The sequence below is a fragment of the Callospermophilus lateralis genome, chromosome 2 (genome assembly GCF_048772815.1).
Source record: "Callospermophilus lateralis isolate mCalLat2 chromosome 2, mCalLat2.hap1, whole genome shotgun sequence".
In the NCBI taxonomy this organism is placed as follows: domain Eukaryota; kingdom Metazoa; phylum Chordata; class Mammalia; order Rodentia; family Sciuridae; genus Callospermophilus; species Callospermophilus lateralis.
The window spans coordinates 53,258,810-53,281,511 of record NC_135306.1 but is presented as its reverse complement, the minus strand read 5'-3'; the positions used below and the strand labels follow the sequence as shown (position 1 = coordinate 53,281,511).

General features: G+C 33.1%; 1 protein-coding gene across 2 annotated transcripts in view; it reads left to right on the top strand.

Moving 5' to 3' along the window:
• Positions 1–22,702, top strand: part of Ccdc171 (coiled-coil domain containing 171) — a 382,832-nt gene that overhangs the window by 138,386 nt on the left and 221,744 nt on the right. The window contains exons 11-15 of one of the 2 annotated variants that reach the window (XM_076843419.2): positions 6,122–6,228; positions 7,996–8,061; positions 9,043–9,243; positions 12,302–12,469; positions 13,950–14,138. In XM_076843419.2, coding sequence (XP_076699534.1) covers positions 6,122–6,228; positions 7,996–8,061; positions 9,043–9,243; positions 12,302–12,469; positions 13,950–14,138 — 731 coding nt within the window. Of the gene's footprint in view, positions 1–6,121; positions 6,229–7,971; positions 8,062–9,042; positions 9,244–12,301; positions 12,470–13,949; positions 14,139–22,702 lie in introns of both variants that reach the window. The other variant, XM_076843418.2, reaches the window with a different exon arrangement.

The window sequence follows — 22,702 nt, the reverse complement described above, 5'->3', positions numbered from 1 at the left end:
AGTGGACTTAGTATATTCTGTAGTTTTTTTCATTAGCTGCAACCATTAAATGGATGAGTAAAGAAAGTAAAAAGTAAAGTGGGAGTATTCATTAGGTAATACTAAATAATTGAAGCTAAACATACATTCATGCAGAATAGGAGTGTGGAATACTTGAACTACACAGATAGATTAGCTCTTTCCACTTCAGATTGTGTATTTTGGTTAATTATCTTTTCTGTTTATTTTAAGCCATTAGTTAAATGTTTATTAACTAATCAGTGTTATAATAATGATAATTTGACATTGCTGGCATGCTTATTTTGCACCAGTGCTATGTTAAGCATTTTATATGCATTGGCTTGTTATTGTATTCTTTAAAACAACCCTATGAAGTAGAATTTATTGTTATTACCATTTTACAAAAGAGAAAAAGGAGAATTAGACCATATTTTAATGTGTTTTGTGTTACTATAACAGACTACTTGAGACTGGGTAATTTATAAGTAACAGAAATTTGTTGCCTCACAGTCTGGAGCCTGGGAATTTCAATATCAAAGATGGTAGCATCTGGTGAGAGCCTTCTTGCTGCATCATCACCTAATGGAAGGCACACAGGCAAGAAAGGAAGCTAAACTCTTCCTTTTGTAACAGCCTATGAAGATGAAGACCTCATGGCCTAATCATTTCTCAGAGGAACCATAATACTGTCATAAGGCAGTTAAATTTCAACATGAATTTTGGAGAAAACAGACATCAAGCCGTAGTAGTCCACTTAAATAACTTGTTGAAGATGATATAGCTGATAAGTAGCTGTGTTAGGGCTTGACCTCCAGCTGTCTGATTCCAAAGCCCATGGATTTTACTGTATCTCACATATGTCTATATTTTATCTTTTGACTGAATTAAAAATATTTGGGGGGGGGAAGAGAGGGAGAGAGAGGGAGAGAGAGAGAGAGAGAGAGAGAGAGAGAGAGAGAGAGAGAGAGAGAATATCTCAGTGAAAAGTTAAAATACTGTTTCTGCTGGAGTTGAAAAGATTTTTAGCTTATCTTCTCAGTGGAGTTGGTGGGGTTATCTGGAGTGTGATGCTCTACCCTCCAGCTTGTTGGAGTGAAAGAGTTAATCCCATAGGTGGAATTCTTGGAGGTGGGGTTTAGGCTTAGGTGGGCTCCAGGCTCTTCCCTGAATTCAAATTGGTCTAGGGTCCAGCAGTTACTGGTCCAGGCTGGAAGACTGTACCCCAGGGATTTCCCCTGGGTTCCATTCATGTGGTGGAGGAGCCAATTTCTGTGCAAGGATATTGTGTAGTACGCCTTTCAGTTTAGTTGGGCAGTGTCTTTGGTGGGTAAAGTCTTTGTACCCAGATACTCCTCAGGCTTCCCAAAAATGTGGGTTCCTTTAATTCCTTTGTCCCTCCACTTTGCTTGTGGAGGGAATGCTGTGGTTGGTGCCTGTGAATGCTCTAGAGACTGTGGGGCTGGTGATTTCTTCCTTCTATTATTATATCCAACTTCCCGAGTTCCTTATTTGCTTTGAGTGTCCAGTTTAAATTCTAGCAAAGTCCCCCTTTATTTTTCTTTGTTCACTCACCTTGCTGAAAAGCTGCCTGTCCGATTTCTTGTTTTCATGCCATGGAGCAGCCAGGAAAGTGACCACTATTCCACCATCTTGAAGTCCTACAAATTTTAATTTTTTTTTTTTTAATTTTGAGAAAGGCTCTCACTAAATTGCTGAGGCTGGCTTTGAATTTGCTGTCCTTCTGCCTCAGCTTGCCAAGCTTCTGGGATTACAGACATGTGCCACCGTGCCTGGCTCCACTTGATTTTTTAAACTTAGTTTTCCTCTATAATATTCCTTATACCAGTGTCCAATATGGGCATTGTGCAAGTTTCTGCTTTTGTGTTTTTTAATGATGCCTTTCAAACTGGGGAAATAACTATGAGGTGGAATCAGGGACCTACTCGACTTCCTGGAAAGAGACCTTACCCAAAATTGAGATAAGTTGACCTCCCTGACTTTTGAACCACAATAGTATCTTAGATCCTCCTGAATTAGTGTCTTAGACACATTCTTGTATTGGTGAGATGAGGTGCCCCTGGGAAGTATGGTTAGTTCCCCCTTGCATACTGTCACCCTAGCAAATGGTTGCTTGTTTCCTTGAGGAAGACTAGGAGGATGATTTACATTTTTTAACAGTATGTCAGGGTTCCTAAAGGGACCTGTCTTCTTTATTCAAGGGGATCTGGGCCTGTGAACTAGTTCAAATCTGAGAAGTGGTCTAGGGCCAGTACTCTGTTTTTGTTCAACTTTTGGTAATTAGATCTAGAGAGTTTCTACTTATACAAATAAAATAAGACTTAAGTAAACATTAGTTCAAGGAATATGATGATCATCTAACTATGATCAGATGACATTATGATCATCAGTTAAATAGCTGATACTAGTGATCTCCATGGGTCAAGTCTTTTTGTTTATTGCTTTGACTCCAATATCCATTATGGATACTTGTATCTGAAGATTAATAGTTACCACTTGAGCTCTATCCCCCAAGATTCAATCACTCCTATTGAATTCAGGGAACTCATTTGATTTCATCATTTCCTACTGTTATTCTTGCCTTTTTTTGTATGATTAGGGAATGAAGACGGTGCTTAATCACTCACTGAGCCACACCTGTAGCAATATTTATTTATTTATTTATTTATTTTAGTACCAGGGATTGAACTTGGGGGCACTCAATCACTGAGCCACATCCCCAGCCCTATTTTGTATTTTATTTAGAGACAGGGTCTCTCTGAGTTGCTTAGCACCTCACTTTTGCTGAGGCTGGCTTTGAGTCCTCCTGCCTCAGCCTCCTGAGCTGCTGGGATTACAGGCATGTGCCACAGTGCCCAGTCCTTTTTATTTTTTGAGACAGGGTCTTGCTAATTTGCTTAGGGCTTTGCTAAGTTGCTGAAGCTGGCCTTGAACTTGTGATCCTCTTGCCTCAGTCTCTTGAGTCCCTGGGATTATAGGCATGCACCACCATGACCAATTTATTCTTGTCTTAAAACCATACAGAGTTTATCAAGCCACACAGTGTCCGGGAAGGGTTTGGCTCCCTTCACCAGCATGTTTCTCAAGGCTTGATAAAGGAAATGTTTTCTGGAGTCTCCAAGGGACATAGAGAATAGATGAGTAGAACTTACATAATAAATACTTTCCATATGTTAGCAAAGTTATGAGCCATTTTCCTTAAATACTGCAGAATGAGCACCAGTATTTGCAAGATAATGAAGATGTTTAAGACCACAGTGATTAAGATGAGTTAATATGCAGAATGTCGTCTGAGCTTAAAAAGTATAACTGCCAGCAAAAGTATGTTTACGTTTTAGTGCTTTTAGAATAAGAAGGAATTTTTTAATCAATGCATTATGTAGTGAATGTTTATTTTTTATTGGGTGAAAATAAAATCCATTTGAATGATGTTTTCTATTTTCTACTACACAATCAAAAATCGGCATCAAAGAACAGGAACCCCCTCCTTCATGTTCTCTTCAGTTATCTTTTAAAAGAAGCTCGGTCTTTGTCTTAAATTCTGTTATTTCTTAATTCTCCCCTTTGGGAGTCTTGCAGGAGACAGATAAGAGAATGAAAAGGTAGATGAGATAGGTTTATCTCATTCATTCCTACTTACTGCTTTTACTGTGAAACTATAGTTTAGTGAGGTAATCTTAGCAGCTTGAGTTATATCATGTGAATGTATGAATATGTACAAAGCATCCCACTATTATGTATAATTCTTATGTACCAATAAAAAATTAAAAAGAAAAACCAGTTGTTTATATGAGTCATGTAAAAATGTTTACTTTTTGAGATTGTCTAAAAGGAAACATTTAAATAGAGGGTTTGGAACCTTTTCTTCCCTGTCCCTTCTTTTCGGCTACTAATTCAAGGAAAGATTTGCCAAAGTTTAGCCAGAGTTGAAACCTACTTACAAATGAGGAAGAGAAATTGAAGTTGAAGTAGGGAGTGATTTTGTGAAAGTATAAGCAGGCACCTGTGTTCAGAGACAGTGCGTAGGGAGGGGGAAAGAGAAAAACAAAATATTTGAAGTTGCTATTATTGAAATATTAAGTGCTCCTGACATATTTATCCTTTACTTGGTATTTGACCTTTGGAAAAGCCAGTTATGGCCACTGTTTAAATCTTTTTTTAGTGCTCTTTGTGTATGAGTTTTTAAACCTCCCTCCGATAGAATAGTTTTAATAGTCCAATGTGTTTTGGACCATAGTGTAGAGATTACAATTTTATTAGGTTAAACCAAATCAGTCAATAAGGTTCTTTTATTTATGGACATTTATTTTATTTGTAAGCATTTTGCCATGCGAAGGGACCAGTAAGTACTTTTTTTTTTTATTATAGATATTGGTGGGACATAAAGCATACTTTTTACCTCAACTAAACGTTATTTATAGATATTTTTAGGCAAGAATATTTTATGTAGAATATAAAAAATGTGCATAGGTCAGTAAGGACAGGGCACTTTGTCCCTTTACTCCTGAACACTGAAGGTGATTGCATTCTTTTGAATTTCTGGGAGGAAGTTTTCTTCTTTATTGTAAAAACTAACAGATTTCCTGAATGTCCTTGAATAATTTATTCATGGGCCGCTTTGTGTAGTGGCAAAAGGAAAGAATTTTATATTACATATCTTGTGCAAGAGAATAATTTAAAAAATTTTATTTGGTAAGACCTCTAATGAAATTTTTAGTGAGTTGTCTTTCCAATTCATAGTCATGGCCATTATCATGGCTCAAACTGCATATTTTTTTCATAGCTGGAATAAATGTTGTTTTCATATTACTTTTAGTTTTTAAGTTAAATATTATTCTTCTATTTAAGAATATCTAATATGTATCCATACATAAGATAGTATTTAAATATACTTCGATAAATGTCATAAATTTATTGGTCCTTTCCCTGAGATTAAAACACTAAATATTACCAACACTCTGAGATGAATCAAGTAGTCTGCTGTTAACTGAGCATTTTTTCCCCTTTCCTGTTTTCTTTCCTTCATTACTGCCTTCTCCTATCTTTTACCAGTTTCAGTCTTTTAATGCTAAAAAAAGATGAATGATCTTATGAAGTGATTTACTATCTCTCCCTCTTATTAAATTGTAAATTGTACATAGACAGAAACTACACTGACTTTGCTCACCTCTGTATGCCTAATGCCCAAGATTAGTAAACAGTAAGAATTCAGTAAATTAGTTGAATGAATGAATCCTAAAACATATTATGAATTCTTCTTTTTAAAGTTATATATTGAAATATTTAGATTATAAAATATGAGGAAAATTATAACAGGAAATGAAAATATTTTTAATATCAATGGCTTCAAACTAAATTTCGATACTTTTTTGACATTTAAATAGTAATAAAATAAAAAATCAATTTAAAGTGGTTTTTGAAACTCAGCTTTTGATTAATTTGAGTTAATAATTAGAATTGTATTTGACCACATGAACTTAATTAGCTCAACTAATTTAACTTAGAGACCAGCTAAATTAAAGTACTTTGAGGGTGTAATATGGAAATACTCATATTTTTACAATGGTTTTAATTGAAACATGATGTGGGCCATGTAGATAATGACATTTTTATTGTTTATTTCAACTTGTAACTTGAGAATTTTAAGGATTGAAGTATATTTCCAAGCATAATAGAAGAGTATATACTCTTGGGTTCAAAAATTGTTATTTAAGCAAAATAGTATGTTATAAAAGGCTTGACTGATCAGAAACACAAGGTACATTTATTCAGTTTTCCAAAACAATGGTACTCTAGATTCATTTAATTGTTGGATAACAGGTACATATGAACACTGCTATTAGGAGATATAGAGAAAAAAAGAACTAATATTATATGGGTTGAAAAGGTAGAAAATAGCCATAAATTTGAACTTGGTATATTATTAACTTCAGTTTGAGCACTTGTTTAGAAAGACTGTTACTACTTGGCTATATTGCAGTATATTAGAGAATAAAATTCTACTCAATGTTTTATAACATCTTTCACCTCTAATTGTAATAGCTCTGTTGCTGTTTGCTTAGCTTTTGTGCCTGTGTGACTTTAAGGGTATATTTTTCTCTAGGCATCCACAAGGACAAAGATAAACCTCCCAGCTTCCCTGTTGTCCTTGAGACTTTGAGGCGTACCTTGACAGATTACCAGAACAAGCTGGAAGATGCATCTAATGAGGTAACACTTGCACTGTTTGGCTCCACACATATAGCCTTCAGCCCATACCAGTACGTATCCCTTGCTTATTACAAAGGTCAAAAAGATTGGGAATGTTGAATTGACAGCTTCACAGATACAAAAAATAATAAATTGTCTGTCAGTGCTCTTTCTTTAAGTGTGGCCTAAAGTGTAGTGTCTCACTTATGTTTTTGTAACTTATCAGGCTAACTATTATTTTCAGAGTTATAAATACTCTGCCACTTCTTGGACTTCATAATCTGTTTCAATTTACTAAAATAGTTGTGCTAGCTATTTAAGTGAATATATGTTTTATTTAAATGTAATGTATTTTATGATATGTGAACTAGGTAGTGGGAATTTAGGTTTTGTCAGTATTTTAGTTGAAGAATTCTACAAATTATGGAAAATGTAATAAAAAAGAAAGCAGTTTTCATTCTCTAAAGGGAGTAAAGTGTTGTTAGAAGTTGCTAAAAACAAATATCTGTTTGATGTATCCTAGAAGCTTTTAGTTTGCTGATTGAAAAAGCTCATGCTTCTATTTATCATCTCATTTGTATTGTTTAATGTGTGAGTTGATAATTTTCTTGGGTATTAAAATGTTTTATGAATTCATGCTTTAAAAATTGAAGAGTTTGTCTAGTTACATCTTGTCAAATTAGCATATGAAGTAATTACATTAAATACAATTAGTTAGCAAAACAACAGATTGTTCAGCCAAAGACAAGTAATATAGCATACAAGTAGTGTTTTTTTCTCTTTCTTTCAGATAATATAAAGGCCATAAAGCCATTATATTTAACATATTAGTAGTAGCTGATTTTATTTTAGTTAGCTAAGGTAAACAAAGGAGGAAAAATGAGTCAACTTAATACTTTTATAATTGTTCAAAAGGAAAATCAGAAAGTGACCATTGAAATAATTAAATTTCTATGAAGAGCAAATATTGCTAAGTCTTTTCCAGTGAGACAAGACAACCTGTATTGTTAGTAGTTTATGAAACTCTTCTGAGGCCTGGGTCTGGAAGCTGCAGGGTAACTAGGAACATATTACCCACAGCGAATTGTTATTTGGGAGGATGAATGTCACATGATCCTCAGCACAGTTGAAAAGTCGACTCAGCAGGCTTTGGCTTAGTAATGTGCTTTGTTGTGAACCAGTGCCAGAGACAGCAGTGGGGAGACCAAAGGGGTGGCTGCAAAGAAAGCAAAAAGAGCAGTCTGACAGAAAGAAGAATGAACTGTCAAAGAAAATAAATCACAAGCGGTGCAGGACCAACTGATGACCTGCCACAAGCCTTCCCAGTAGGACTGCATGTGACCGACCCTGAAGTTGTCATATGGAGTGAGAGACCAGTGAATACCCTCATGATGTATAGAAAAACAGTCTTCTGCTCTGTTCTTTTTTCTTTCTTTATAGATACCACTGCTTCTGGCATTTTGGTCCAGTAGGATTTTAAGAATAAAGTTATATTTGTTTACAGTAAGAATGAAATCCTTTATCCAGACATCTAGTGAAAATACAATAATAACATCACTGACATTTTAAGGTTGAATACTTTCCTTTTTAGCCATCTCAGCTTGTGACGGAAACTACATGTCATTTAACCAAAAGAGGTATTGTTAAGACTCTTTATTAGTATCAAAAACTTTGTGCTTAGTAATTGCATAAAAATCACTTAAAGGTTAGCTTTTGAATTACCCATCCTTGAAAAATGTTAAAAAGTTACTTTTCTTTCATCAGATAAACAGCATGAATGATGCTAAGGAAAAGACATCTAATGAACTTGATTTTACCAAACAGAAGATTGAATCTCACACTAAAAATATAAAGGTATTAGGATTTAGAATAACTTTTCCCTCTTGTATTAAGAAGCAAATGTAATTATTTAGGGACTGCTTTAAAGAAGAGATATCTGAAAATACATCTTCTTTGTTTTAAGTATATTTGGATACATTTTTAAGTTTTTGTTGATCATAGTAACAACAACGTTTTTTGCTTTTAAAGAAAACTTGGTTGGAAATTATTTTGATTAAAAGGAAAATAATTTCTCTGATATAATACTACAGATTCAAAAAATAATTTGAGATTTAATTTCCTGCCTTTGGTATATATATTCTTCATAAACACATCTATATTTGGAGTCACTTTTCCTTATTTTAGGGCAGAACCATTGTTTTTAGTACATCGTGTCTGGTAATGGGCTGAGGCCACATCTGGCTAAGGTCCAGAAAAAGTTTATTTTCTGTGCTTGTTTTATGTACTATATCTTTGCAAAATTTGAGTTGCTGAGTCTTGTTGGAATTTTATTGTATTGGTTCATGTTGAGTTTGTCATGGACACACTTCAATAGAATTTGTTAAGGTTAAGGAACTAATAGTTCAGCAAGGTTTTATGCCACATATTTGAGATTTGTATTAGTATAGAATATCAGAGGAAAGTAAATGTTCTTATATTAAATGTTAAAAGATTTATTTTTCAAAATATTACTTAAAATGTTATTAAAATTTTTTGAATTACCAAGTTATTTTTTTATGAGTTTTAAGTAAATCTTCCTTCAAAGAGCTTTTGGAATAAGCCATCTTATTAACATTTTATGTAAATGCTCAAACATAACCGATTTTCTAACTGTTGAGCTAAAATATTATACATAGAAAATATATGTAGTATATACATAATAGTATTTAGCATTACAAGTAAGTGCTTGATTCTTTTGTATTAGCTTTGAAAGTTTTCATCACATATTTTGTATTTGTATGCCTGCTGTCTCCACTCTCTCTTGTATGGTCTACAGTCTATTTATGTTTCTGACAGGAACTTCAGGATAAACTCACTGATGCTCATAAAGAATTAAGTCATTTACGCACAAAATGTGCAGACCGAGAGGCTTTAATAAGCACTTTGAAAATGGAGCTACAAAATGTGTTGCACTGTTGGGAAAAAGAAAAGGCGCGAGCAGCTCAGTGTGAAAGTGAACTGCAGAAACTCTCCCAGGCATTCCATAAGGACACTGAGGTATTACCTGAAACTGGAAGATGGCTGGAAAAGGCTTTTCACTAATCTCAGTTTTGTATTTTTTTATGCATCAACATGCACCAAGTAACTACTAATTTTAATTAAAATTGTTCTGAGGGCTGGGGCTGTGGCTCAATGGTAGAGCACTTACTTAACATGTGTGAGGCACTGGGTTCGATCCTCAGCACCAAATAAATAAATAAATAAATAGATAAATAAATAAATGAATAGGTTATTATGTCCAGAGAGTTAAAAAAAATTGTTCTGAGCGGGGCGTGGTGGTGCATGCCCATAATCCCAATGAGGCTGAGGCAGGAGGATCACAAGTTTGAGGCCAGCCTCAGCAACTTAATGAGGCTTTAAGAAATTTTGGGAGATCCTGTCCCAAAATAAAAATAAATAAATACAAAGGTGTAAGATGTAGCTTAGTGGTAAAGTACCCCTGGGTTCAATCCCCAGTACCACAAGAAAAAAAAAAGTCCTAAAAAAAAAAAAAAAGAAAAGAATTATTCTGAGATTAAGTATTTTGAAATTTTCATGACAGCTGCAAACTCAGTTATTCCATTACACGGGTGTTATCCTGTTTTGTGAGAAAAGTAGTATAGTTCAGCCCTCTGTCACTTGGACCATCAATTTTCCTTGACTCTTTAGGTCATCATATCTCAAGCTGCTAAGTTCCTTACTGTCCTTTTAAGGTTTACCTGTTTGCCAATGACAAAATTATTTTTTATTTCAGAAGTTCTGCAGCTCGGTATGATAGAAAGAGTATGATTTTTGTAATCAGGTAGACTTGACCTAAACTTGAATTCTGATATTTCTGTTTACTAACAATGTAACTGTGGACAAGCCACACAGCCTAGTCTCTTTACATCTCAGTTTTCTTATTTGGAAAACAGAAATAATATCTATGTTAGTAGACTGTCTCTAACTTACTCTTTATAATTATAGAGTATTAACAAAAACTTAGGAAATAAAAGTTTCATAGAATTTAAACTTCTTTGCAATGGAGAGTTGTCTACCCATTATTTATTAATGACTTCTTAAAATATGATGAAAAAAATTTCATATTTCTGAATGAGCCTGTGTGAATGGAATTATTATCTTATATTTTCTTTAAACCATGGGATATAGATGTAGTGTAGCTAGTGGAGCTGGTTTATCTAAAGTTGTCCTGCATATTGAGTTCATTACTCTAACAAATAGGAACAAGAATGCCAAGAGAGCAAAAGGAAACATTCTTTCCACTCTTCTTACAGTCTGGGATTTAAATTGTGTCCACATGAAGGGGTTGGAATTGTTCTACACATCAGATAATGATTACAGTAAAGGAAACTAGAAGCCTGACTATATTGTAAAGTCAGCATGTCTACAGCATTGTGGCTGGGTTCAACACGTGTGAATTGATTTTTGATCTTGTGATTTTCTTTGCACGCCAAATGGATGATTATCATGCTCGGTTTATCGTAGCCCAAGCAAAAAGGACATAATGGTGACAATGAATTTTTCTTGAGGATGAATGTGATCCTTTGGCAAAAATGTGGAGAAGAAAGATTTTAGTGCCTGAATATTACATTTGGGTATTTATAGTTTTTAATATATTTATTCACTTCAACCTAGTGCAAAAATCATCTTTCACTGATTTTTTAAAAGGACAGGGCCAAGCTGGGGACACAGTTCAGTGGCAGAGCGCTTGCCTGGCATGTGTGAGGTCTTGGGTTCAGTTTCTAGCACTGCAAAAAAAAAAAAAAAAAAAAAAAAAAAGATAATGCGTAGCACATTTACAAAACTTTTTTTCTGATTTCTTGACTCAAATTTGTGGTTGTAACCACATTTTAAAATCTTTGGTTTTAAAATTATTGTATTTGGAAAAAGCAAGGTGGCATATAGAATGATTTGATGATACACATTTTGAAATATTCAGGAAAGCTATTTCTACAATTTCTAATTCCAACACGTTTTTATATGCTGTAGTTTTTTTTAATCTAGAAGACAGACTTCTCAATTTTTTACTTTTAAATTTCTTTTTAAAGAAGTTTTCTTACTGATCTATAAAAGCATCTTGAGGAAACTTATCTATATAGAATATTCATTTTGCAACTTCATAATTACCTTGTGTTTGAGTTCTATGCTTTGGGACTCTATAGATGAAATACCTTATAAAAAGGGCCATTTGACTCTATAGTAGTGAATTCTTGTGTGTTCAAGATAGGATCAACTTTATCCATATTTCAGAGCACAGTAAATATTTTTAGGTCATTCCATAATATATAGTTTAGTTACTGTAATAATAATATACTTTTAAAGGATCTTTAAAAAAGCATATTTCTGACTGGACATTTTTGAGAATATTTCTTAGGCTGCTATATCCACATTTTTTTTTTTTTTGCCTGTAATGTTTAAACACCTACAAATGCCCAGTGTGGCACATACTGTATAAACTTATAAGTGGGAAAAACAAATGAGTCCTTCTTCCATATCTTTTATATCACTGTCTACTTAGCCTAAGGGGCTTGGGATAGATTTCCTATAAGTGGTAAGGAAACTGGACTCTCTGGAGTAAGAAGAAAGCTAAGTAATTGTGTACATGTAAAGTACAGATATTGGTATAACTTTTTCTTCATCAGAGTTGAATAACACTCTTTTCTGTATTGTTTGACTTACATGTTTTAGAAAATATAAGCATGAAACTATAGAATTGTCATACTGACTTCCAATTAGAAAGGTTTAAAAATTATGAGTCTGGACACCTCATGTTACATCAAGGGAGCTTAGACCTGAACAAGGTGCCTACTCAGACCACATTCTCATGAACAGCAAAGCTGGGGTTTGAACCCTGGTCTTCTGGCTTCTACACAAAATTTGGTTTTGAATACCAAGTATAAGCAATTCCAAGTAGTCTATCAATGCTTGGTTTTGAATGTGAAAAAGTCATTAAAGGATAGTATCTGAAACTTGAGTATTTTAATTTCAAAGTTTTAAAAATAAATTCTTTACTATTTGTATTTCCTGTCTTCTTATAATGTTTACAAACAAATTAATTTGTCTTTTTTTCTTGCAGGAGAAGCTAACCTTCCTTCATACCTTGTATCAGCACTTGGTAGCAGGCTGTGTGCTCATAAAACAACCAGAAGGCATGTTGGATAAATTCTCTTGGTCTGAGCTTTGTGCAATCTTGCAGGAGAATGTTGATGCCCTCATTGCAGACCTCAACAGGGCTAATGAGAAGGTAACTGTCCTCAGGCACCAGATACCTCTATTAAATTCAGTGACATTTGTCCACATCACAGTATCATTAAGAGGGGCTGACATTCATCTTATTTCAAAAAGAATTTGGATGTTAATAATTCAATACCATTAATTATGGCTTGTCTACAACTCAGTTTGATGCCATTGCTGTGGGCATGTAAATGTGACTGAAGTCTGTATGAAGTCTCTAAGCTCCACTTTCTGAGCAGGACATGCTAATACTACTAGCCAGTATTAGCCACAGGGACCTAATTAAAAGAAAATAAATTAATCTTACTGATGAAGCAATTCAAAGAACTTAGTCATTTACATTAATAAACCAACTCTTTATGTTAGCATAAAATAGAAACAGGATACAGTTATTCAAAAACATAATCTTAAAATTCTTTGCTTAGAAAATATGAGGTGTTATTTTAAAAGCACTTAGAAAATTTTAAATTCTGTGCTTATGACTTATTTTTTGAAACATAACAACCTGTATATGAGAAAACCCAATCCATGCTTTAGAAGGTAAGATGTATATTTTGTAGAACAAAACAGCAAACTTTTATGGTCACTTTACCATTTCACAAGCCTAGGAATTTTTCCAATAAAGAAAAATCCTGCTTTTGGTTACAGAAATTTTAAGTGGTTTAGAAGATCAACATATGTCAATGTCAAAGGTATTGTTTCTTATCCTGAGTCTGTTGAACTGGTTAGAACTGTGTTTATGTGGTCGTTTCTCAGTCTTAGTTAAAATGACATTTGTTCTTAAGAGACAGGAAGGGAAAAACTGTTTTGTAAGTTTTAAAAAAATCTCTGAACTAATAAAACAGCCCAATTTTAGGGTGAGATTTCTTATTGTTTAACATTTTACCTTGATCCTATTGAGAAGTACTGAGAAATGAGAGACTAAATTGTAAGAAGCTCAGATGCTGTTTGTGATTGAGAATGTATATATATATAATTGATTTAAAATTACTGATAATTAAAATGAGTGTGTTTTAACCCTCTGAGATGGTAATAGTTAAAATTTTCACAGAACATCATTAATTGTCATAAACTTTAGAAGATAATATTTTTCTTTTCAGTGTTTGTTAAATGGTTGGAATATTTAGCTTTATAATGTGTAAAATGTTTGCAGATTTGTAATTCTCTTTTGAATTCTTCCTTTCCCATTGAGATATCTGAATAGCTGGAATTCTGGTTCCTGAAGTAAGAATAGCTTCTTAATCATCTCATTAAAATTGATTTACAGAATGAATAACTTTATCATAAAGAAAAGAATAAAAATTTATTGTCTAAGTCTAAAAATGTTATAATTTTCTGCAAAAATATGATAATTCCTATTAGTATACTTACATTTTAACTTAAAAATTTCAAATGATATTAACAAATAAAATATAGTAGAAAATATGGGGTGTTTTTGTGGTGGAAGTGATTTGTTAGTATGTCTCACTCTGTTTCATTTCTTCTTATAGATAAGCCATCTAGAGTATATCTGTAAAAATAAATCTGACACAATGAGAGAACTTCAACAGACTCAGGAAGACACCTTTAACAAAGTGGCAGAACAGATCAAAGCCCAAGAGAGCTGCTGGCACAAACAAAAGAAGGAACTGGAACTGCAGTATTCTGAACTTCTCCTCGAGGTACAGAAGAGGGCACAGGTATGCTACTGTATAAAAAGCTTTAAAAATTGGATTGCTCAGTTTGGTCACTTCACATGTTTTTCATACCAACTCCAAATCAGTTTGAAACTTTATGAGAACCCCACAGAACTTATTTAGGCACACACACACACACACACACACACATATCATATGATCATGTAAACATGTACAAACCCACAGATAGGTGTTTTGTGTGTGTCTTACGATTGGCTTTACTTAAATTTGGAAAGATAAATTTTTGTTTAAAATATCTCAGAATGCACTGTTCAATTAAATGCTAAAATTGTATATCTTTTATTTAAAAAATAAAAGGTTAAGAGATTTGTTAAATATTGTCAGTGTTAGTGTAATTATCCTTTTATCCAGTTTACTCCATTTATGGGGGTTTCCACGAGAACTATCATTTTATTCATTTGGTAATGTTATTTGTTATATCTAATAACATTATACAAGAGCTAGGGTTACAATTATAGGCACTGTTGCAAGAAAATTGACTTTGAAATGTATCTTCTGTGTTGGATTTGGCAGAGAATAGACGTTATAGATTGTTAACCATGTTTTTCCCATATAAGTTATTGTTAACATTACTTATATTGTTAACTATCATTCCCACTCATCATGAATAAAATGATAATTGTGTATATATTTATATTTTTGGTATTATATTTATTAATAGGCCACTTCTGTTTCCATGATAGGTTACTTAGGAGCCAGAAGGTTGTGATTCTTCCCATGATTCATTTGGTATTTAATGTCTTAATTTTGTTCATTCAGGGTTACACTGGCAAGTCTTATTTTAAAAAAAATCCATCTACACATACACACACACATATATACACAGATGTATATTTATTTATGTATGTATTTAGTTTTTATTTGCCAATAACTGGTTTCATAGTGCTTGAAATCAGACTACTCTGTTTTCTCAAACTTAAGGACTCCATATAAACTTAGACCTTTCTATTTGAGTTTGAATGAATCAATAAATATGCTTTATAAAAGTAGTAATTTATTCACTGTGTGCAGACCATTATATGATGTGTTGTCTGTAAAAGACCCAAACAATTTATTTTTTTGGAGATAACATTGAAATACAGTGAAGTACATGGATTTTTCTTTCTTTTTTTTTCTATGTGTTCTTTTTAGTTATAGAAGACAGTAGAATGTATTTTGACATATCATACAAGTACGTGTTGTGGAGTTTCACTGGTGTGTATTCATATAAGGTTCATGGATCTCAAGTATATAACTTGATGTTTTGATTAAAGACTCATGTAATCATTACCCTACTTAAGACTTGAAACTTTTTCATTACTCCAAAAAATTCTTTTGTGTTGTCTCCAAGTCAGTTTTCATTCTTCATAGGCAACCATTGCTCTGATGCCTGTCATCATGGGTTAGTTTCAGTAGTTTTTGAACTGCATATAAATGAAATAATTCAATATTTAGTCTTTGGTCATTGGCATATTTCACTCAATATTAAGGTTTTGAGTATAATGTTATTCATGTTATATCAGTAGTTTCAGTTTTCTTTATAACTGGGTAGTATTTGGTTTTATAGGTACACTGCATTTTTTTTTTAATGCTGAGTATTGAACCCAGAGCCTTATACATGCTAGGCAAGTGCTCAAACACTGAGCTATTCTGAGCCCCACTACCACACAATTTGATTGAATGTGAATTGATACATATTTGAGTTCTTTTCAGTTTTTGGCTTTGTAAATAAACTTGCTACATTGTTATGCAAGTTTTTTTTTTTTTTTTTTTTGGTACTAGGAATTGACCTCAGGGGTGCTTAACCACTGAGCCACATCCCTAATTCTTTTTATTTTGAGACAGGGTCTTGCTAAATTGTTGAGGCTGGCTTTGAACTTGTGATCCTTTGAATTATTGGGATTACAGGTGTGTGCCACCATGCCTGGCTTATACAAGTCTTTTATCAACATATGTTTTCATTTTTCTTGGTTAACTAAGAATACAATTGTCAGGTTATGAGGTAGAAGTGTTTTTATCAGAAATTGCCAAAAAATTTTTTTCAAAATGCTTATGTTGCTTCATATTCCCATTGGCAACATATGAGAGTTTCCATTGTTTTTCATCTACTGCAGGCAGCATTTAGTTTTGTCTTTTAGTTTAGGCATTGTAGTAATTTTAAAATGGCAACCAAAAACCTTGGGGAATGTGGCTCAGTGGTTAAGCACTTCTAGGTTCAATCTGTGGTACAAAAAAAAAAAAAACCAAAAACATTTCATTATGTTTTTAATTTACATTTTCTTAGTGATTAACTTTTCATACACTTTCTTGCGATTTTTATATCTTAATTTATCAAACATTTCTTCAGGTGAGTGTCCATTTAAAAGGTTGAGATGTTTATATCTTATTATTGAATTGAAAGAGTTCTTTATATATCCTGTGTACATACCCTTTGTTGTATGTGGATGGTCCTCAAGTTATGGTTTTACTTATGAATTTTTGAATTTATGATGATGTGAAAGTGATATGCATTCAGTAGAGTTTTGTGTGTTTTTTTGCATTCAGTAGAGTTTTGATCTGCTCCTGGGCTAGTGAGATGCAGTATGGTACACTCTTATTTGGACAGTGGCAGCAAGGTGTTATTCCCAGTCATGATTACTGGGTAAATAATAGTGTACTGTGTTGCTAAGCTATGATACTTCATAGTTCATTTGTAATAAATGCATTTTCAATTTATTGGGACATAACCCCATCATAAGTTTAGGAGGATCTGTATGTGTTTCCTAGGTATTTTTTCCCTATCTCTCATTCATCTTTTCATTTTAATGTTTCTTTTGATAATCACAAATTTTAAAATTTTGACAAAGTCAAGCTTATATGTAGTTTTTTATTTTGGTTATTTTTATGTGCTCCATAAATTTTTAGTACTGCAAGATTTTCGTGTAGAAGTTTTATGGTGTTAGTTTTTATATGTAAGTTTGTGGTCAATTGCAATTGGAGAGTGTGGTCTTAGGTACAGGCTAAGGTTTGTTTTTCCTCTACACTTATTGTTCTCACATAATTAGTTCAACACTTTCCTTTCTTCATGGAATAGCCATAGTATATTTGTGAAAAAACAGTTGACCATGTATGGGAATCATAGTTTTTTTTTTTTTTGTGTGTGTATCTATAGAGTTGTACCCTTTCCATAATGTTACATAAATGGAATAAAAAATAGCCTTTGGAGGGCTGAGAATATAGCTCAGTCAGTAGAGTGCTTATCTTGCATGCCCAAAGCCTTGGGTTCAATCCCCAGCACTATCACCTAAAAAAAAAAAAAAAAAAAAAAAAAATAAGCCTTTGAAGTCAGGCTTCTTTTACTTAAAAAAATATATTTGGCTGGGCATGGTGGTGTCCGCTTGTAATCCCAGCTACTTGAAAGGGTGTAGCAAGAGAATTGCAAGTTTGAGGTCAGCCTGGGGGAAGTTAGTGAGAATACCTCTGGGTTCAATTCCCAGTACTGGAAAGAAAGGAAGGGAGGGAGAAAGAAAGGAAAGAAGAAAGAAAGATATATTGGGGATTTATTTATGTTCTGCATGTATCAGTAGTTAATTCCTTTTTATTTCTGGGTAATATTCTGTTGTATACCTGGACAACTGTTTATCCAGAAGTATACTTGATAGATCTTTGGGTTGTTTTAAACTTGGGGGGTAATTATGACTAAAGATTCATTAAATAGTCATGAGGAGTTTTTATGTGATCCTAAGTTTTCGTTTCTCTTTTATGAATGGGTAAGTGTATATTTAACTTAAACTGTCAAATCGTTTTCCAAAGTGGCTGTAACATCTTGAATTCTCCCTATCAGTGTAAGAGTTCTGTTTGCTCTGCATCTGTGCCAGCATGTGTTTTCATTTTAAATTTTAGTCATTCTAATAGGTGTATAGTGGAATGTCATTGGTGTTTTCATTTACATTTTCTATAATGAGTTAAAAAAATGAACATTTATTTATATGCTTATTTGTTGTGTGTATTCTTTGATGAATTATCTGATTAGGTCTTTTGCCCTATTTTTAATTGTATTTTTGTTCTCTTATTGCTGAATATTGAGGATTGTTTATATATTTTGAATTTGTCATTTGCCAGATATGTTATTTGCAAATATTTTCTGCCATCTTTTTAGTAGTACTTTTGTAGAGCAAAGGAACATTTCAGCTTTGATAAAACAGATGACCATCTTTTTAACATTTCTTTTTATGAGTTGTTCTTGGTGTTGCATTTAAGAATTCTTTGCCTAAGTACATGGTCATTAGATATTTTACTATTTTTTTCTTCTTGCCATTTTATAGTTTTAGATTTTATATCTAGGCCCATGATCAATTTCAGGTTAACTTTTGTAAATATCTGAGATTTACATTGAGGTGACTTTTTTGGGGTGGGTGTGTGGATGTCTAGTTTTCCCAGTACCATTTGTTAAAAAGACTGGCCTTTCTGTAATGAAATTTATTTATATGCCTGTCCTTTTTTCAATACTGGTTGAATTAATGTAGCCTTTTTTAAGTCCTTAATTCAGGTAGTATGAGTCTTCTGACTTTCTCCTTTTCCTATAAGTGTCTTGAACACATTTATTTTACTCTGGATTTGTAGGAAGCTGTAGCAATTCAAGTTTGAAGTAAGGGAATCAATCTATCATCATAAATGCTAATGTCTTAGGAGAAGTTCCACTGAAGACTTTAATTTGAAGAACTTGTTACACTATAGGTTTTGATTCATGTGACTGTAAATTAAAGCCATCATTTTTATTATTCACTCAAAGGGCATTAATGTGGCATATACTCTTTATTATGCACATATTTGAATTTTCATCAAATATAATGGAATATACAGCAGCATTCATTTTGGTTTTATATTTGATAAAGTTAATATAATGGATATTATAAGACTTATAAATTTTATTTCAGAAATTTTTTATAATTAATTCTATAGATCCGATCTCAAAAAGCCTGCAATGGAAATAAAATAATTTCATTTTATATTACTTAATGCACTTAAAGATTATATTGATAAGAACATGAGTGGGAAAAACCCATAGTTATTTCATAGGATTGTGGGTTGTAGTTATGTTTGATGTCAGAATGAACATAGTCATTAGTAGAGGCCATCTGCTGGAAAACAAATGACTGACTTGTACACTCCTGAATCTAATGTTTGGTTATTGTAAGGAAATCAGTGAAAGACAGATGGTTAAATAATAAAAAAACCCAATATTTGGATTTGAATTACTTTTATTTGAAAAAAAGGTAATGAAGTTACATGCAAAATTTTTGAATAAAAAAGTTTTTAAACAGTTAAATGCTATTAGATAAATGAAACTTGTAGGCTTAATAACCTTATTTTATTTTATTTTATTTTTTGGTATCACAGCATGTTTTTACTTAGATCAAGTTTGCCAGCCACATGATAGGGTAATTCTTGAATTTAAATGCAGTTGAGCCATCATGTAAATACATCTTAAGTGTCTATGCTTATTGAAACATCTGGGCCAAATGCCACATTCCATTCCATTTACTAACTTTGCTTTTGTCATGTTAGTATTTATGTTGTCATTTTTCTATCTGAAGAAGATTAAATTACTAGAACAAGAATTTCCTTCTAGAAGTAAAGGGTTTTCACTATCAGTTAAGTAAGAGTAACACGATGTAATGTTTATTGTAAACCCTTTAGCTTTACTTGACCTTTTTGTAAAATCAAATGAGTTTATAATGGAGATAAAAAAGGAAAGAAATTCAGGTTTATCATATTACATTGCATTGTATTTATGTTGTTATTGAGAGTGCATTTGGCAAGAAATCTGGCTTAGTAATTTAAAAGTTATTAGAGGTTGGAACTTTTTCCCGTTTAATTGAATTATAAAAAATATTCAGAGGTTAAAGTGGAAGTTGTTGATATTGTTGAGGTTTATTGTTCCTTAAGTTACACATGCTGCTTCACAGAGAGTTAGGTACAGTTGTATGCATAGGAAATTATGATGAACTGAGTTGGTGTGAGTAAGTACTTTTAATGAAAGTTTGGAAAAATCTTGTAATTTTCACATACTTGTTTTAGACATTGTTTTTGTTAATCTGATGCTGTCAGTTGAGTTTGCATAATGTTCAATAGACTTTTCAATGCGTTCGCATAACTTATTTCTTAAGTCCTACCACAGCCATAGGAGATAGGTCATTTAAGCATCATTTCTATTTCACAAGTGAGGACACTATGGTTCAGACAACTGGTAACAAGTTTGTGTAGCAAGGAAGTTCTAGGGACTGCATTAGAATGGTGATAACCAATGTTAAATGTTGAGCACATTGTTTGGCATTTAGAAATTACAAAGTGAATGTATGGACTACTTTAATACATTATCACCATCTTTAACTTCTAATCATTTTTTGTATTGTACTGTAGCACTATTTGTTTTAGAAATATATGTTTGAATTTAAAGGAATATCTGATAATAGGTCTAACGACATTTCATTTTCTTATTCCTTTAACTCATATTTCTTTTTTTTTAATTTTTTTTATTGTTTGTTCAAAACATTATAAAGCTCTTGACATATTTCATACATTAGATTCAAGTGGGTTATGAACTCCCATTTTTACCCCAAATACAGATTGCAGAATCACATCGGTTATACATCCACATTTTTACATAATGCCATACTAGTGTCATATTCTGCTGCCTTTCCTATCCCCTACTCTCCCCCCTCCCCTCCCCTCCCATCTTCTCTCTCTACCCCATATACTGTAATTCATTTCTCTTCTTGTTTTTTTCCCCATTCCCCTCACAACCTCTTATATGTAGTTTTGTATAACAATGAGGGTCTCCTTCCATTTCCATGCAATTTCCCTTTCTCTCCCTTTCCCTCCCACCTCATGTCTCTGTTTAATGTTAATCTTTTCCTCCTGCTCTTCCTCCCTGCTCTGTTCCTAGTTGCTCTCATTATATCAAAGAAGACATTTGGCATTTGTTTTTTAGGGATTGGCTAGCTTCACTTAGCATAATCTGCTCTAGTGCCATCCATTTCCCTGCAAATTCCATGATTTTGTCATATTTTAGTGCTGAGTAATACTCCATTGTGTATAAATGCCACATTTTTTTATCCATTCATCTATTGAAGGGTATCTGGGTTGGTTCCACAGTCTAGCTATTGTGAATTGTGCTGCTATGAACATCAATGTGGCAGTATCCCTGTAGTACGCTCTTTTGAGGTCTTCAGGGAATAGTCTGAGAAGGGCAATAGCTGGGTCAAATGGTGGTTCCATTCCCAGCTTTCCCAGGAATCTCCATACTGCTTTCTAAATTGGCTGCACCAATTTGCAGTCCCACCAGCAATGCACAAGAGTACCCTTTTCCCCACATCCTCGCCAGCACTTGTTGTTGTTTGACTTCATAATGGCTGCCAATCTTACTGGAGTGAGATGGTATCTTAGGGTGGTTTTGATTTGCATTTCTCTGACTGCTAGAGATGGTGAGCATTTTTTCATGTACTTGTTGATTGATTGTATGTCCTCCTCTGAGAAGTGTCTGTTCAGGTCCTTGGCCCATTTGTTGATTGGGTTAACTCATATTTCTAAGTAACTCTTTAAAATAAATTAAAAAAAAATAAATATATAAATTGTAGTTGGGCAGAATACTATTTATTTATTTTATACTGTGGTGCTGATGATCAAATCCAGCACCTCCTATGTTTTAGGCCAGCGCTCTACTGCTGAGCCACAACACCAGCCCAAATGATTTTTTTACAAATATTTTTTTAGTTGTAGGTGAACACAATATCTTTGTTTTATTTATTTGTTTTTATGTGGTGCTGAGAATGGAACCTAGTGCGAGGCAAGCACTCTACCATTGAGCCACAACTCTACGCCTCCAAGTGATTATTGATTAATAATTAAACATGATAATAATGTATGAAAAAACTGAGTAGTTCCACATTGTTAGCCATCCACACAAACTTGTGTTTCTTAGTTTTTTCCTGAGAAACTGAAATTGTATTACAGAACGTCTACTTTAAATTATCTACCATGGTAAGAATATTAAAACAATTCTTTAATTATTGTTAATTAAAAATGTTATATGTCATCTATAGGACTTTGTGTTTCATATTTTGATACAAGCAAAAAGGTATAATACATAGTTCTTTCTTCAATAAGTTAATATTTAGTTGGAGAGGCACATGAGCAATTATATGATATAAAGTTTACCAGAAGGCTGTGCATAATTAAATGCAAAAAGAATGCTATAAATTTAGAAGAGGAAGTTGTCAAAGTTTGAGAAGGCTTCATGGAGGAGATTTGAGCCAACTCATGTCCTCTCCAGGATCTGAAACATGGGATGGGAAGACATGGGATGGATCAGAATTCAGAGATAATACTACCAACCTTCCAAGTAGTCTTAGGTAATGTAACAGTCCACAAATCAAACATCTTTCCTGGACCGATACTTTTATTCTGTCTAATGATAAAGAAAACTGGTTTTCTGGGGCATGGCTTATTCAAAGGAAATTTATAATTTGTATTGTATTAGAATTAAGATTAAAAGCAGCATATATCATTTTTAGCACATATATTTT